Here is a 13,450-nt window from a genome sequence, read left to right as displayed (position 1 = left end):
CACACAACAGACGAGCGGTCAGAGATCAGACGAGCGGTCACACAACAGACGAGCGGTCAGAGATCAGACGAGCGGTCAGACAACAGATGAGCGGTCAGAGATCAGACGAGCGGTCAGAGATCAGACGGCGGTCAGACAACAGACGAGCGGTCAGAGATCAGACGAGCGGTCAGAGATCAGACGAGCGGTCAGAGATCAGACAAGCGGTCAGAGATCAGACGAGCAGTCAGAGATCAGACGAGCAGTCAGAGATCAGACGAGCGGTCAGAGATCAGACGAGTGGTCAGAGATCAGACGAGCAGTCAGAGATCAGACGAGCGGTCAGAGACCAGCACGGCTCATCACGCACCTGTATCTTGTGGAAGAAGATCTTGTCCCAGACGCTGTCGCAGCGGATCACGCCGCGCTTCACCTCCAGCCCTTTCCTCTTCGCGGCGAAGTTCAGCAGCCAGCGCTTCATCGAGGTGTTGGCCTGACTGAAGATCTGAGAGACGACACAGACAGCATGAGCTCAGTGTTTTATGGGTTCATTCCACAGGTGTAATGGTTTCCCTGCCGTCCAGACTGGATTTTCTATCCCCTAAACCTACCCCTCACACAAAACTACGGCCATCTCTACATTCTCAAAAACACACTGTTTAGTTTGATTTCAAGCCATTTGGTTCACAGGAAGTGTACACTTCATAAATCATGTTCATGTTGTAATACTCATGTCATTATACACATTTGTGTCCTCACAAACCATATAAATGCCTGAAAGGCCTGTACACACACACACACACACACACACACATGTCAAGAGCCTTAAAATATAAACATATTTATAATTCAATATACACCATTTTTATAAACAGCAAATATTGTCTGAATCAAGCAATAAACCACAAGTCGTTGATCAAAAACACAGTCGGAGTGCTGCACATCTGATGTGCAACCTAAAACATCTAAATTAATGAGTAAGTCAAAAATATGATTTAACTTTAACCTAAATTCTTCAGTTTATTCCAACAAAACTCATTTTAATGTGTTAAACCAGGCAGAAGAGGCTCTTTAAGCTATCATCTGCAGGTTAGCCCTTGTTACACTGCTGGTGTCTGTGTGCATTATTACTCTTCAGGAATATGTTCGTGGATCAGTCCGTTTGTGCAGGACTTTCATACGCAGACAGACAGAAAGCGGGCAGCGTCTCACCTTGTCATACATGCGGTTCAGGAGCCGCGGAACCACTGGAAATATGGTGGGCTGCAGAGCCTTCATGTCATCCGAAAGCAGACGGATATCGCCTTGGAAAAAGCCAATCCTCCCGCCGTGGCAGATGACCACCGCCTAGAGATCAGGAACAGCAGACTGAGCGATCAGAGATACTGACGAACGCCGACTGAACTGATCTGATATAATAACTCTGTTGCCTTATGTATAGCTGAAATTAAAACAAAAAGTCTCATAATGGATGATTTGTGCAACATTAACATAAATATTAATTTAATATTAAAATATTAATATTTTCCTGTTTATTACTGTGAACCCAGCTGACAAAAATGCGTTCTAGGAACATATATATATACAAACATACATATGTACACAAACATATATACACATATATACATATACACACATATATTTAAGAGACAGAGATCAGGGGGTCATATAAGGACTGCAGCGTCTGAGAAAGAGGAAGTGTGTGTTTCTGTGTTTGTGTAGGTGTGGTTTCATGCCCTTGTTATTGTGCACTGCTGACACAGAGCCAAACTGTAACATGAGCAGAGCTGGAGTTTGTGCTGGAGGGTGTGTGTGTGTGTGTGTGTGTGTGAGAGTGTGTGTGAGTGAGTGTGTGTGTGTGTGTGTGTGTGTGTGTGTTTGAGCTCTGAATGAGCCGAACTGAGCTACTGCATCAGAATATGTCACAGGAAGCGCAGGCACAGTTTTCTCACACACGTCTCACCTCAATCAGCCTCTCGAACATGTGAGCAAGAGGCAGGAAGGAAATGAGAACGTCGTCTTGGTTTGGAAAGATCACCTTCTGCAGCGGCACAAATAGAAAGCGCTGTGGTTAGTTAGAAAGTGCCAGTCAACTCAATCCAGAGCGGATTCGAACACAAACCACTCACATCAGTCACTTTCAAAAAGCCGCCGAAGTCTGCGATGATGTTCCTGTGGGTCAGCATCACTCCCTTCGGGTTTCCTAAAGGACAAACACACACACATTACTGTGAGTTAGATCAGCTCACTGATGAGGAGCTGACGATGCATATCAGAGCGAAAACCAAGCCATGAGGTCAAAGGAAATGCCTGCAGAGCTCAGAGACAGGGTCGTATCGAGGCACAGATCTGGGGAAGGCTACAGAGAGCACAGTGGCTTCTATAATTCTCAAATGAAAGAAGTTTGGCACAACCAGGACTCTTCCAAGAGCTGGTCGCCCAGCCAAACTGAGCAACTGATGGAGAAGGGCTTGTCTAGACTGGTGACCAAGAACCTGATGGTCACTCTCTAGTTGAGCTCCATGATCATATATGCAGATGAGAGAAACCTACAGAAGCACAAACATCACTGCAACACTCCACGGATCTGGGCTTTATGGCGGTGTGGCCAAACTCAATCCTCTCCTCAGTGAAGACGCATGAAAGCACACTTGGAGTTAGCAAAACAGCACCTAAAGGACCCTCAGACTCTGAGAAACAGGATTCTCTGCTCTGATGAAGCTCAGATCCTAGCATCATGTTTGAAGGAAAGCAGCTCTGATCATCAGCTGCAGAGTATCGTCCTACATGCTTCAAATACTTATGTAAAAAAAATGAATTTAAACGATTGTAGTATCAGGCTGCAACATAATAAAATTGAGAAAAGTGAAGGGGGTCTGAATACTTTCTAAATGCACTGTATAAAGGTTGAAACTAAATATAGTTTCAAACATGTATTTCATTGAGCTTCAACATCTTCAACACTGGATGTTTTTTTTTTAATTGTGGAATTGCATTCAGACAGAAGTGAGAGATTCTCCCTCGTTCACTCCCTTCAGTTCTTCTGAAAAATACTCTGAATTCTTGAGATAAACTCAGACAGATAAACATTCTCTCAGGGACAGCGAGAAAGGAAGGGAGCATCAGGGTCAGCCGGAGATCAAACGCATGAAAATGGGCTGTTACATGTGAAACTGTTACACGTTTCCAGCTGTGCATGTGCTGTGTGTGTGTGTGTGTGTGTGTGTGTGTGTGTGGAGCAGGTGATTTACTCACACTCCTCTGATTTCTACATTCTGCTTCACTTCACTGATGTTGTGTGTTTTATAGATGTAGAGATATACATCTGCCAGCAGGGGCTGACTGGACCATCAAAGACCAGCTAATGTTTCATTAACTAACTCTCAGAAACTACTCAATACATTTTTTTTTTAAATGCATTTTTAATCCAATTTTGTCTGATCAAATAATGAGTCAAAGAGGAGAAGCTAAAATCTCCACAGTTGTAAAGTTAAGTCGGGCCTAGGACTGAAACGATTCTAGGACCTCGAATACAAAAAATCAGAGGCAAATTATTTGCCTCGAAGCTTTGTTTAGTCCATTTACTGTAACTACACACAGAACAGTGTTTCCCCACGGACCATAAACAACCCGATAAATGCTGGACATATTTAAGACCGTAAATCATTATGGTGGCTAGTTATAATGTCCCTAAGTTAGTTATGTTTTGTGAAAGACTAAGCATCATTCATATTGATTGTCTCATTCTCTCTCTGACACACACACACACACACACACACATAATCCCCATACAGATATGCATAAAAATACCACAAAAAGAAAGTTAAGTCAATATCACACGAAGAGTGCCAGTTTTCACCTCTAAAAATCAGCATGATTACAAACGTGATACTGATTTTATGCAACAGTTCAATAAACAAGAAGTTAATATTAAGAGACAGGGGCAGTTCTAGACCCTTTTTAGGTGAGCTTCAGCCCCCTTATTTGTCGTCTCAGCCCCCCTGAAACTATAATCAGCTGTCTGAACGATCAGGCCAGTGCTGCGTCCTCATTGTCACTCGTTATCGATCTCAGTGTGGTCTGAGAAGCACTGCACGGACAGCACGCCTGGTCTCACGAGAGTGCGTTTCAATGGCACGATTTTCTGCTTCTATTTGGTCTGTTTATGATACGCAACCCTAAACCTAACCATTGCGTTTCATATGCGTTTATTCTAACACACGCCAAAGTCAGTTTTTGCATATAAATAGCACACCAAATTGAAACTTTGAAACATACTTTCATGAGATCAGGTCATTCACTTTTGCATCTTCTGGAGCAAATAAGCAAATACACAAAATATTATGTCACAATGGCTGTCTTGATGAGTATCCAAGTAACGCAGTCGGTTACGTCTTAAATAAACAAACAGTTTAGAAAATATTGGATGTGTGTCAGAATAACGGATCCATGCATTTCTTATATTAGGCTTATAATGTTAATCAAACAACAAAAGAAAAACATGAGAATCACTCACTAAGTAGCTTCTGTAACTTTAATAGGTAATTGTGTCAAATTACTTCATACAGTAATACAGTTTTCATAAGCACAGTAAAATACTGTTTAGATTAGATTAGATTAGATTAGATTAGATTCAACTTTATTGTCATTACACAAGTACAGGTACAGGGCAACGAAATGCAGTTTAGGTCTAACCAGAAGTGCAATAGCAGCAAGTGCAGGATATACAATGGTTGAATAAGTGCAGGACAAGGATATGTACTGAATATATGTATATATATATATTAATATAAAAAACTGTTTATTTATGTAATTTGTATTGTTGTATCTAATGGTCTCTCTGAGGGATAAGCCCTCCTAAAGATTCAATCCTAGAACCGCCGCTGTTAAGAGACTTACATTTTAGACACATATCGCCTGTTTTTGCTCTATTTCTCCAACAAAAATAATTCCAAGCACAGCCTCAGCACTGTGTTGAGCAACATGACGGTGTTTTGTTCCTGAATGAATCGACTGTTTAAATGATTCGGTTCAAGGAAGGGAAAGGCTGTGACGTGTGCACGCACGCACACACACACACACACACACACACACAGGGGTCTCACCTCAGTCGTGGTATTGAAGGAGGAGAGAGCGCTGGACATTCACTCCCCCCACCTACAATCCCTGCCGGACCGGAGACTCGAACCCACGACGTTTGGGTTACAAGTCTGACTCTCTATCCATTAGGCCCCAAAACTAAACATCGTCACAAACAGGATATCGCAATGACTCACATTATCAGTGAACTGCTGCCACCTACTGGCGGTTTTAATTTCACATTTAAAGTAGCTTTTCATTTTTTAAATAATTGAAAATATAAGATTTCAATGTTTTATGTTTAAAATAACAAAATATTATTTATGCATTTCCATGTCCCTCTGAGCTGAATTAAATAGCGTTAATAGACCTACATCTGAATGTACAGCTTCAGACGCAGCTTCTGTGTTTCCTCTGCTGTGCAAAGATGAATTTTGTTGATATATAATTTGTTTGGCAACAGCCCAAATGTCTTATTATTCTAATTGACTGATTAAATGTAGAATTTGACTCAAAAGATGATGCACACTTTTAGAAAAAAAGGCTTTATAAAGGTAAAAATGCCCATAAAATTAAAAAATCTATTTAAACTTATTGGAAAAGATTAATTTCTATCAATCACTGCTGTGAACTGACCACACACAGAATATGAAGAATATCAAAAACAAGTTTTACACACGCAGTTTTACCAGATTTTTGTATTTTATTTATTTTATTTTCTATTTTCTAATTTTTCTAAAAAGGAAACTAATTAGTTGTTCATTTTAAAAGACCTATCTTATTTTCTCTTGTATATTTAGTATTGCTCTTTAATAAGGAAAAATGACTTCTTATCCGATTAATCGATTAATCGATGGAATAATCAGTAGAATACTTGATTACTAAAATAATTGATAGCTCCAGCCCTAGTTGGGCCCATTGCATTGTGGGACAGTATTCTGCTCTCCTGCTCCACACATACAGTGAATGTGCTTCCGGTTCAGAGATGATCTGCAGCATGTGGTGTTACCTTACTGTAATAATCATATAATCACTCAGTCACAGCAGCATATGTTTTTCCATAATTCTTAATAAAAGTTATGCCGGAGTCAACGAATGAGCTGAAATGTCTTGTACAGCCAGTTCAATTATACCTAACATTTAAAGCAGCAGGGTTTTAAGTTGGTGGAAATTTATGACAGCGTCTAAACACACGTTCCTGCTCGCATACATTCACATGCATGTAAACAAAAACAAACTAATAATATCTTTGAAATCTTTTCAAAGCAAAATATATATTCTAGCATCACGTGCAGAACTGTGTTAGTTACTGTACCTTCAAAAACCATGAAAACATGCTACCAACATCTAACTGGTTTAACATTTAGCATCTGAATCAATCTAAACACTACATGAATTCATGCCAGCAAAAGACAGCTCAGATTCACAGTGTGATAGACGGGAAGCTGTGTGTGGACTCACCTGTGGTTCCGCTGGTGAAGCACACGATGGACAGGTCATCTGGTCCCGGCGGCTAAAGAAACACAAGAACACAAGAACACATGAACGTACATCATCAAGATCAAACGACAGAATCAATCTCAGTCACCTGCACAGGGTTAAACAGTCTCAGCTTGGGAAAGTCTTAAGTTCTTCACAGACAGACTAGCAGTTCAGGGAACATTAACATTTACATTTAAGCATTTAATCAGAGGAAAACTACAGTCTGATCACTGGACAGCTGACTAATCACCTGACCAATCCTGCGCAGTGAATGACTCACATGACAACATTTGTGACCAAGTAAAAACTCATGCTTTCATAGCACTACAGTTCTTACACACTACACTGACAAACCGTAACATCTAAACAAACTGGTTTTATTCAAAAACATTATTCAACTTCACTGACTCGACTGAAACACATTAACTTAAACTACTTCTATGGGTTAAATCGGGTAGAGATGGCAAGCTACCACTTTTTACACTGTATGTTTTTATAGGATGTTTGTTGAAGAAATTTTCCAAAGAATTCACTGCTAGTAGTCTGTCATCTCTCCGCAGATGTCCGCTCTGAGAAGCGTGATGTGTTTGTGATCGACACTGCTTGCACACTTACCACAGGTTTCCTGTAGTTCTCTCGACCCAGAGCCTAAAACAACATCGAGACGTCAGTCAAGACATGCAGTAGACCCACAGGATTCATCACACGCTAATGTAATGATCGTCAGACACATCGTCCTTCTGCTGGACTCAAGCATGATGGGAGAACCAGCTCGTTTATCACCAACCCTCAAAGCATCTTTTCTTTCTTTTGTGTGATTTTTAGGTGAATTTCTCTTTTCAGTACGGTGAAACTGAATGAATCAAGCTCCAAATGAGCAAACACTGACAGAAAAATGATCACTAGAGTCTAGGAGTTAAGAGTTTACTTGTTATTCGCTGACAATCAAATGAAGATCAAATCTGTTTTATAAACGAGGCTTCAGTTCTTGAATAAAAACAGTAGTGGTTAAGGGAACAAATTACAATAAGCGTACATGTTTTAGCATATTTTAAACCTCGTTTTGTCTCATTTTAAATAACTGTAAGCCGTCTTGCGGGCTCCGGACCCTGCTGTGATCCGTCTCACCTCCACGTCTCGGAGCGAGCGGACCAGAACGCCGCTCTTCTGAGCCTCCTCCAGCAGCGGAGCGTCGAACGCATCCATGAGGATGATGGTCTTCAGACCCGGCGTCTCTCCTCTCTGAACGTTCTCCAGGAGCACCGCCGCTTTCTCCACTTTATCACAGATCACTGTGGAGATCTCAGCTGAGAAACACAGCGTTCAGAGAGGGAATGAATGAAATAAATAAATCCTTTTTAGCATCTGTATGGTTCCACGAAGAACCTTCAACATCCATGAAACCACTAAAGGTTTTTGATTACTAAAATACACAAAGAAAAAACATGGCTACAGTTTCTTCTCAACTGTTTACACACAAAATCTTTACTTATATCACACAGTTTCTGAAAGCTGACGCTCAAACAGCAGAAGCACGCACCAAATCTGCAAAACCAGACACTGATTCTCAGCCTTTGACTCAGTTTTCAATTTCATGAAACACTTCTTGCAAAACACAACACACAATTCTCACAAATCTAACTATTATGGCAAAGGTGTTTGGTTTTGAGGTGTGTTTGTGATATTTTGAACGCAGTGCTTCATTTTGCGAGAGATGCGAGGCATTTTGCATTTTGTGTGCAATTCTTGGATTTGTGTGTGAAGTTGTTAAAGAGGCAAATTTTGAAAATGTGTGAAAGCAGCTGAAAAACTGTAAGACTCGATCACTGAAAGGTTGTTTGTGGAATGAGCGAGCGGCGCACCTCTGTTGATGATGTAGCGGATGGCGTCGGGTCCGAGCGTGTCGTACAGCGGCACCACCACCATAGAGTACGTGTAGCACGCCAGCTCAGAGATGATCCACTGCGAACGCACGAGACGAGCACATCATCAGCTTGTGTTCATGGCTTCTGCAGCCTCGTGTTTTGGTGTTTGGTGCTTTACCTCAGGCCGGTTCTGTGCAAACACCCCGATGAACTGATCCGGATTGGGCTGACATCCCTGAGACAGCAGACCGGAGCCCAGGAGCTCGGCGCGGCTGAACACCTGCGGAGAAAACACGCTATTCATTACTGGAAGTTATGAAAAAGTAAATGATTGCTTTTAATTTTACTGTCATTTCATTTACAGTTACTTCTGATGTACTTGCATTCAATTCTGACTTTAGAACAATTCTATATAAAAACAGTGGATTTAACATGAAAAATTAACATCTAATGTTTCTCCATTTAAATACTTTGGTTATTGATTTATGCAGTTTTACACTGCAAAAAATGCTTTTCTTACTTAGATTTTTTGACTTGTTTCCAGCAAATTCTTAAATCAAGAAGGATTTTTTTAGACAAGTAAAAAGTATTGTGAAAATGAAGTGAGTTTTTGCTTAGAACAAGTAAAATAATCTGCCAATCTGCTAATCTTATTTCAGACGGAAAACAAGATTATTTTGCTTACACCACTGGCAGATTGTTTCAAGCAAAAAACACTTAATTTTGACTTATTTTGATTTAAGAAGATTTTTGATATATGGGCTGGAAACAAGACAAAAAAAGTAAGAAAAGCATTTTTTGCAGTGTATATTATTTATTTGAAAGAGCAAAGAGATTAAAAGAGCAGTTTCATGTCGTTCTGCTCAACTGCTCGAGGTAAGAAAGTAAGTAGTAATACGTAATGCAATACTTACGAAAGAGAGTAATTAGTACAGTAATAGAACTGCAGCTAGTAATGAATTCCTTTTCTACAGTAACTCAGCGCTGCTAGCCAGACGGGATTTAAACTTTGCCGTCTGAAATCAGAAGTTTGCTTTGAAGGCGAATAAAATGTAAAACATCCTGATTCTAACACAAACTCACAGAAACAGAAGCTGCTGCTCTCTGTATTGTGTTCTGTTGTCTCCTTTCACGCAAGTAAGTAAATTGCACGAGCTTATTTCACAATATTAAATGAAAAGATCAGAACAGGCCCATCCGTACGAGAGAAATCAGGACAGAGCACAGAAGACAAACAGCAGGTGTAAACGGGGATGTGTGTATTGTGAAACGCACAGTAATATCAGGTATTACTGCTCTCCGTACTCACCTCTTTGTAGGACAGCCATTTGTAGGGTTGATTGGGGAGTCTGGAGCCTAAAAACGGCCCGTCACCTGCTCAAAACACCAGAGAGACGTCAGGGCTTTCACACTCATCCTCTCCTCTATTCTCTTCTCACCAGTGCTTTGAGAGCAAGAGGATCTCAGAGAAATCACCAGCCAAAGACCGCAATGATTACCATTCACTTAGTGTTTCTGAAAGAGTCTCTTCTGCTCACTAAGGCTGCATTTACATGATCAAGAGCACTATACTGTGAAATATCATTACAACAACGGCTTTTTATATTGTAAGTTAAATTGAAATTTTAGAGCATTATTAATAACTATATGGCAGCGGCTGTTTACACTAAGTGAAAATAGCAGTATTTTTAAACGATATTCTATTTACAGTAAGTGCAAATAGCTATAGATTCTATTTGCGCTATATTAAAACAGCAAGATTTTCTGCTATTTATACTACTTATTGCAAATAGTAGCAATTATCTGCACCTCAGTATTGTAGTACATTATAAAACAGTACGCAATAATAATGTATTGAGTGTAAATTATCATTTTAATTCAAATTATTAAATGGATATGCCACCTTATTGGAACATTAAAGCCCTCCCTACACCTACTCGATACCTTATTTTCAACTTTTTGATTACTTCCTTCATTTCTATTGAAAATAAATGCCTTTCCGATGCGATATGAGATTTGAAAAGGCAGGAAAAAAAGTTTGGCAAAAGGTGGGTTCGAACTCGGGTCGGTCGCGACAAAAATCACAAACCTTAATATCTACACCATTGAAACTGATGTTGAACGAGCGTCTTTTTTCAGTGTTGACTATCCCAATCACACGTTGGTGGGCGGAGTTAGTGTAAATAGCCTCTGCCAACAAGGCGGGCTGTTTGCACTTAGTGTAAATAGACACTCCGTAACTATATTTATTTATACCAAACATTATAACACACCTCTGAGTATAACTCAGCTGCTCAGCTAATGTGTGTCTAAAATGACAATATAAACAGGAACAGAGAGTCACTCAATCACGATATTCTGCTGCGACACTGAGGCCTGAGCTGTGCACTTTACCCATAATGCACTGCTCTTTGCATGACTCTCATGGGTTGTGCCGCTCACCGGTGATGTGCAGGCCACGCTGGAACACCTCGTACATGGTCTTGGCGTCCTCGTGATAATATGAGAGCAGTGTGGAGCTGTCGCCCATCATGGACCTTCGAGCGCCATCCTCCATCTGGAAAACCCATTCAATAACCGTATGAAAGGTGCATTGTTGAGTTGGTCGACTAGTGCTTGTTTGCATTCATGTTTGCATTCATATTTGCATTCTGCTGGAGAATGTGCTCGCTTCAGGGCTTTCATCTGTGATCATAACACCAAACATCTTATCATGTTTAAAACCAAACATCAGTCTGCATGTGCAGAGCTTTCCGCAGGCTTATAGTGAAGGAAATATGATCATCTCCGGACGCACATTAGAAAAGAGAGTATGAGAATATATTTATACAGATGTGTGTGGTGATGTTGTTGTTGTAGGACGCTGCAGTCAGCCAGCTGCTGTGAATGCTTTGCTTATGCAAAACCTCAGATCTGAGCCAGATTTGAACACACAGGACTCAGACAAAAGGAGATCATCACAGGACACAGAACCAGTCTGAACATGCACTCGCGTTTAGTTTGATGATTTATTGTTGAAGTGATAAAAGCATAATGTTGGAGCTGCATGAATAAAACCTCTCTCTGTGTGAGTTTTAGTTAGAAATTTGTTTAAACCCTATTTCTTTAGGGTTTTTTATTTTTTTATTTTTTGAGTACCTGGTTCTTCATCCAAAACAGAACTTTAACAGAAATTTAAAAATAAATATGATTTCAGCTTACATCTTGATTTTTAGCTGCTTTCATTTATTTTAAACCTTGCTTTGTCTTATTTTAAATAGTATAAAATCATCTTTGGGCCCTGCTTGAAAGCCAGCGTTTGATTGGTCGGCTCTGATCACCTGATCTGAGGTTTACCTGCACTTCCTGTGACTGGAGCCGGAGGTCGCAGGGCGGCGTGATGGGCCGCGGCCGAGTGGAGATCCAGTAGGCCAGCACAGCGGTCAGGGCACCCAGACCCAGCAGAGCCGAGGTGGGCAGAGAGCGGAGGAACTGACCCAGATCATCCAGCTCAGGCAGCTGAAGACCCAGCAGCAGATCCCGAGACTGCATCTTCTCCATAAGCGTGGAGCTGAGCTCTGACACACACACACACACACACACACACACACACAGATCAGACCAGATCCAACATGCACGATCATGTGTAAGGATAAATCTGAAAGCACAAAGTCACAGTTTATCTGGACATCAACACAAACAGACAGCAGCGCTCGCTTCCTCTGACGGATTACACATTAACATACAGTCTGCTGTCTGACCCAGACACTCCTGAGGACACACACACACACAGACACACACACGTTTGTTTTTGTGAAAAGTGGGGACATAATGGTTTTTATACTGTACAAACTGTATGTGCTATTGTCCTACACCAACCCTACACCTAAACCTACCCCTTACAGGAGACTTTCTGCTATTTCAGATTTTCAATTCACTCCATTCTGTGTGATTTATAAGTGTTTTGAAAAGTGGGGACATGGGGCCTGGAACATATTTTTGTTAGCTAATCTAACCCACAATAATGAGCTTTGTTGTTGTTTTGAAAGTTTTCTCATTTGGAAAGGGTTAGCAATCATTCTTACAGTGTGATTTAACATTAAAATGAAGTATGAAGAAGAATTGCACACATGCTGGAATCCGACAGCTTTTCTCCAAGTCCCTGTTGAACAAACCAGCATATTCTGGTTAGGTGTGTTGTGAAGCATGGCAGCTGGTTTGAGCTGGTTTAAGCTGGTCCTTAGTTGGTCATGAGCAGGAGCTAGTTGCTTAGGACCAGCTTAAACCAGCTCAAACCAGCTGCCATGCTTCACCCCTTCAACAGGGGTGTCCGATGAGGACGTGCTGAAGCTGACCGTATCTCGTCGTTACTTTAATCTGCAGACACTTCACTGGCGGCCGGTGAAATCATTTCAATCTCAAGATGATGAGCTCATGCAAAACCATGAAGAAAACACACAAACACAATCACAGCATCATCTGATCTGTGTCTGCTGATCCTGAACAGTTTTCCCATGAGTCACATTTGTGCACATAGTGTTGTGTGTGGTGTGTGTGTGAGACGTGTGTGGTGTGTGCGTGACATGTGTGGTGTGTGTGTGTGTGTGTGTGTGGTGTGTGTGTGTGTGGTGTGTGTGGTGTGAGTGTGTGTGTGTGTGTGTGTGTGAGATGTGCCAAAAGCGTGAATCCGTATTGTCAGGCATAATAGCGTCTCCCTGATGCCCGCAATTTATATACAGTACAATTTTTTATATTCAGTACGATTTTGAAATCTCTGCATCCACACGTATGTACAACCATGACAACGACAATCGCGGAAACAAGAGAAGATGACACACAAGCATATTCAAGCGAAAGCCAACACGGATAAGTTGTCTCTCCACTTCTGGAATGCTGCTCCGATATCTTGCCTGATCGTAACCCTTCTTTTTAATGTTTTGTTTCTCTGATATTTTCCTCTTTTTTTATCTGCCATCTCCCTCTATCTATAGTCGATCTGCTAATGACCTTCCTGTGCACTCAAATTGAGCGCTCTACTACATAACTCCTTACAAGAGGTTTAAAAT

The 13,450-nt window shown here is 41.0% G+C and overlaps 1 protein-coding gene across 2 annotated transcripts in view; it reads right to left on the bottom strand.

Moving 5' to 3' along the window:
* Nucleotides 1-13,450, bottom strand: part of acsl6 (acyl-CoA synthetase long chain family member 6) — a 31,660-nt gene that overhangs the window by 8,231 nt on the left and 9,979 nt on the right. For both annotated transcript variants that reach the window (XM_058758436.1, XM_058758437.1), the window contains exons 2-13: nt 11,742-11,962; nt 10,848-10,962; nt 9,715-9,779; nt 8,584-8,685; nt 8,403-8,502; nt 7,669-7,847; nt 7,156-7,188; nt 6,520-6,571; nt 2,109-2,182; nt 1,943-2,020; nt 1,192-1,326; nt 350-484 (exon numbers count right to left, since the gene is read on the bottom strand). In XM_058758436.1, the coding sequence (XP_058614419.1) occupies nt 350-484; nt 1,192-1,326; nt 1,943-2,020; nt 2,109-2,182; nt 6,520-6,571; nt 7,156-7,188; nt 7,669-7,847; nt 8,403-8,502; nt 8,584-8,685; nt 9,715-9,779; nt 10,848-10,962; nt 11,742-11,962 (1,289 nt within the window). The remainder of the gene's footprint in view (nt 1-349; nt 485-1,191; nt 1,327-1,942; nt 2,021-2,108; nt 2,183-6,519; nt 6,572-7,155; nt 7,189-7,668; nt 7,848-8,402; nt 8,503-8,583; nt 8,686-9,714; nt 9,780-10,847; nt 10,963-11,741; nt 11,963-13,450) is intronic.

The sequence above is a fragment of the Onychostoma macrolepis genome, chromosome 21 (genome assembly GCF_012432095.1).
Source record: "Onychostoma macrolepis isolate SWU-2019 chromosome 21, ASM1243209v1, whole genome shotgun sequence".
NCBI classification, from domain to species: Eukaryota; Metazoa; Chordata; class Actinopteri; order Cypriniformes; family Cyprinidae; genus Onychostoma; species Onychostoma macrolepis.
The sequence above is the reverse complement of the archived record's forward strand: the minus strand, read 5'-3'. Positions and strand labels throughout refer to the sequence as shown.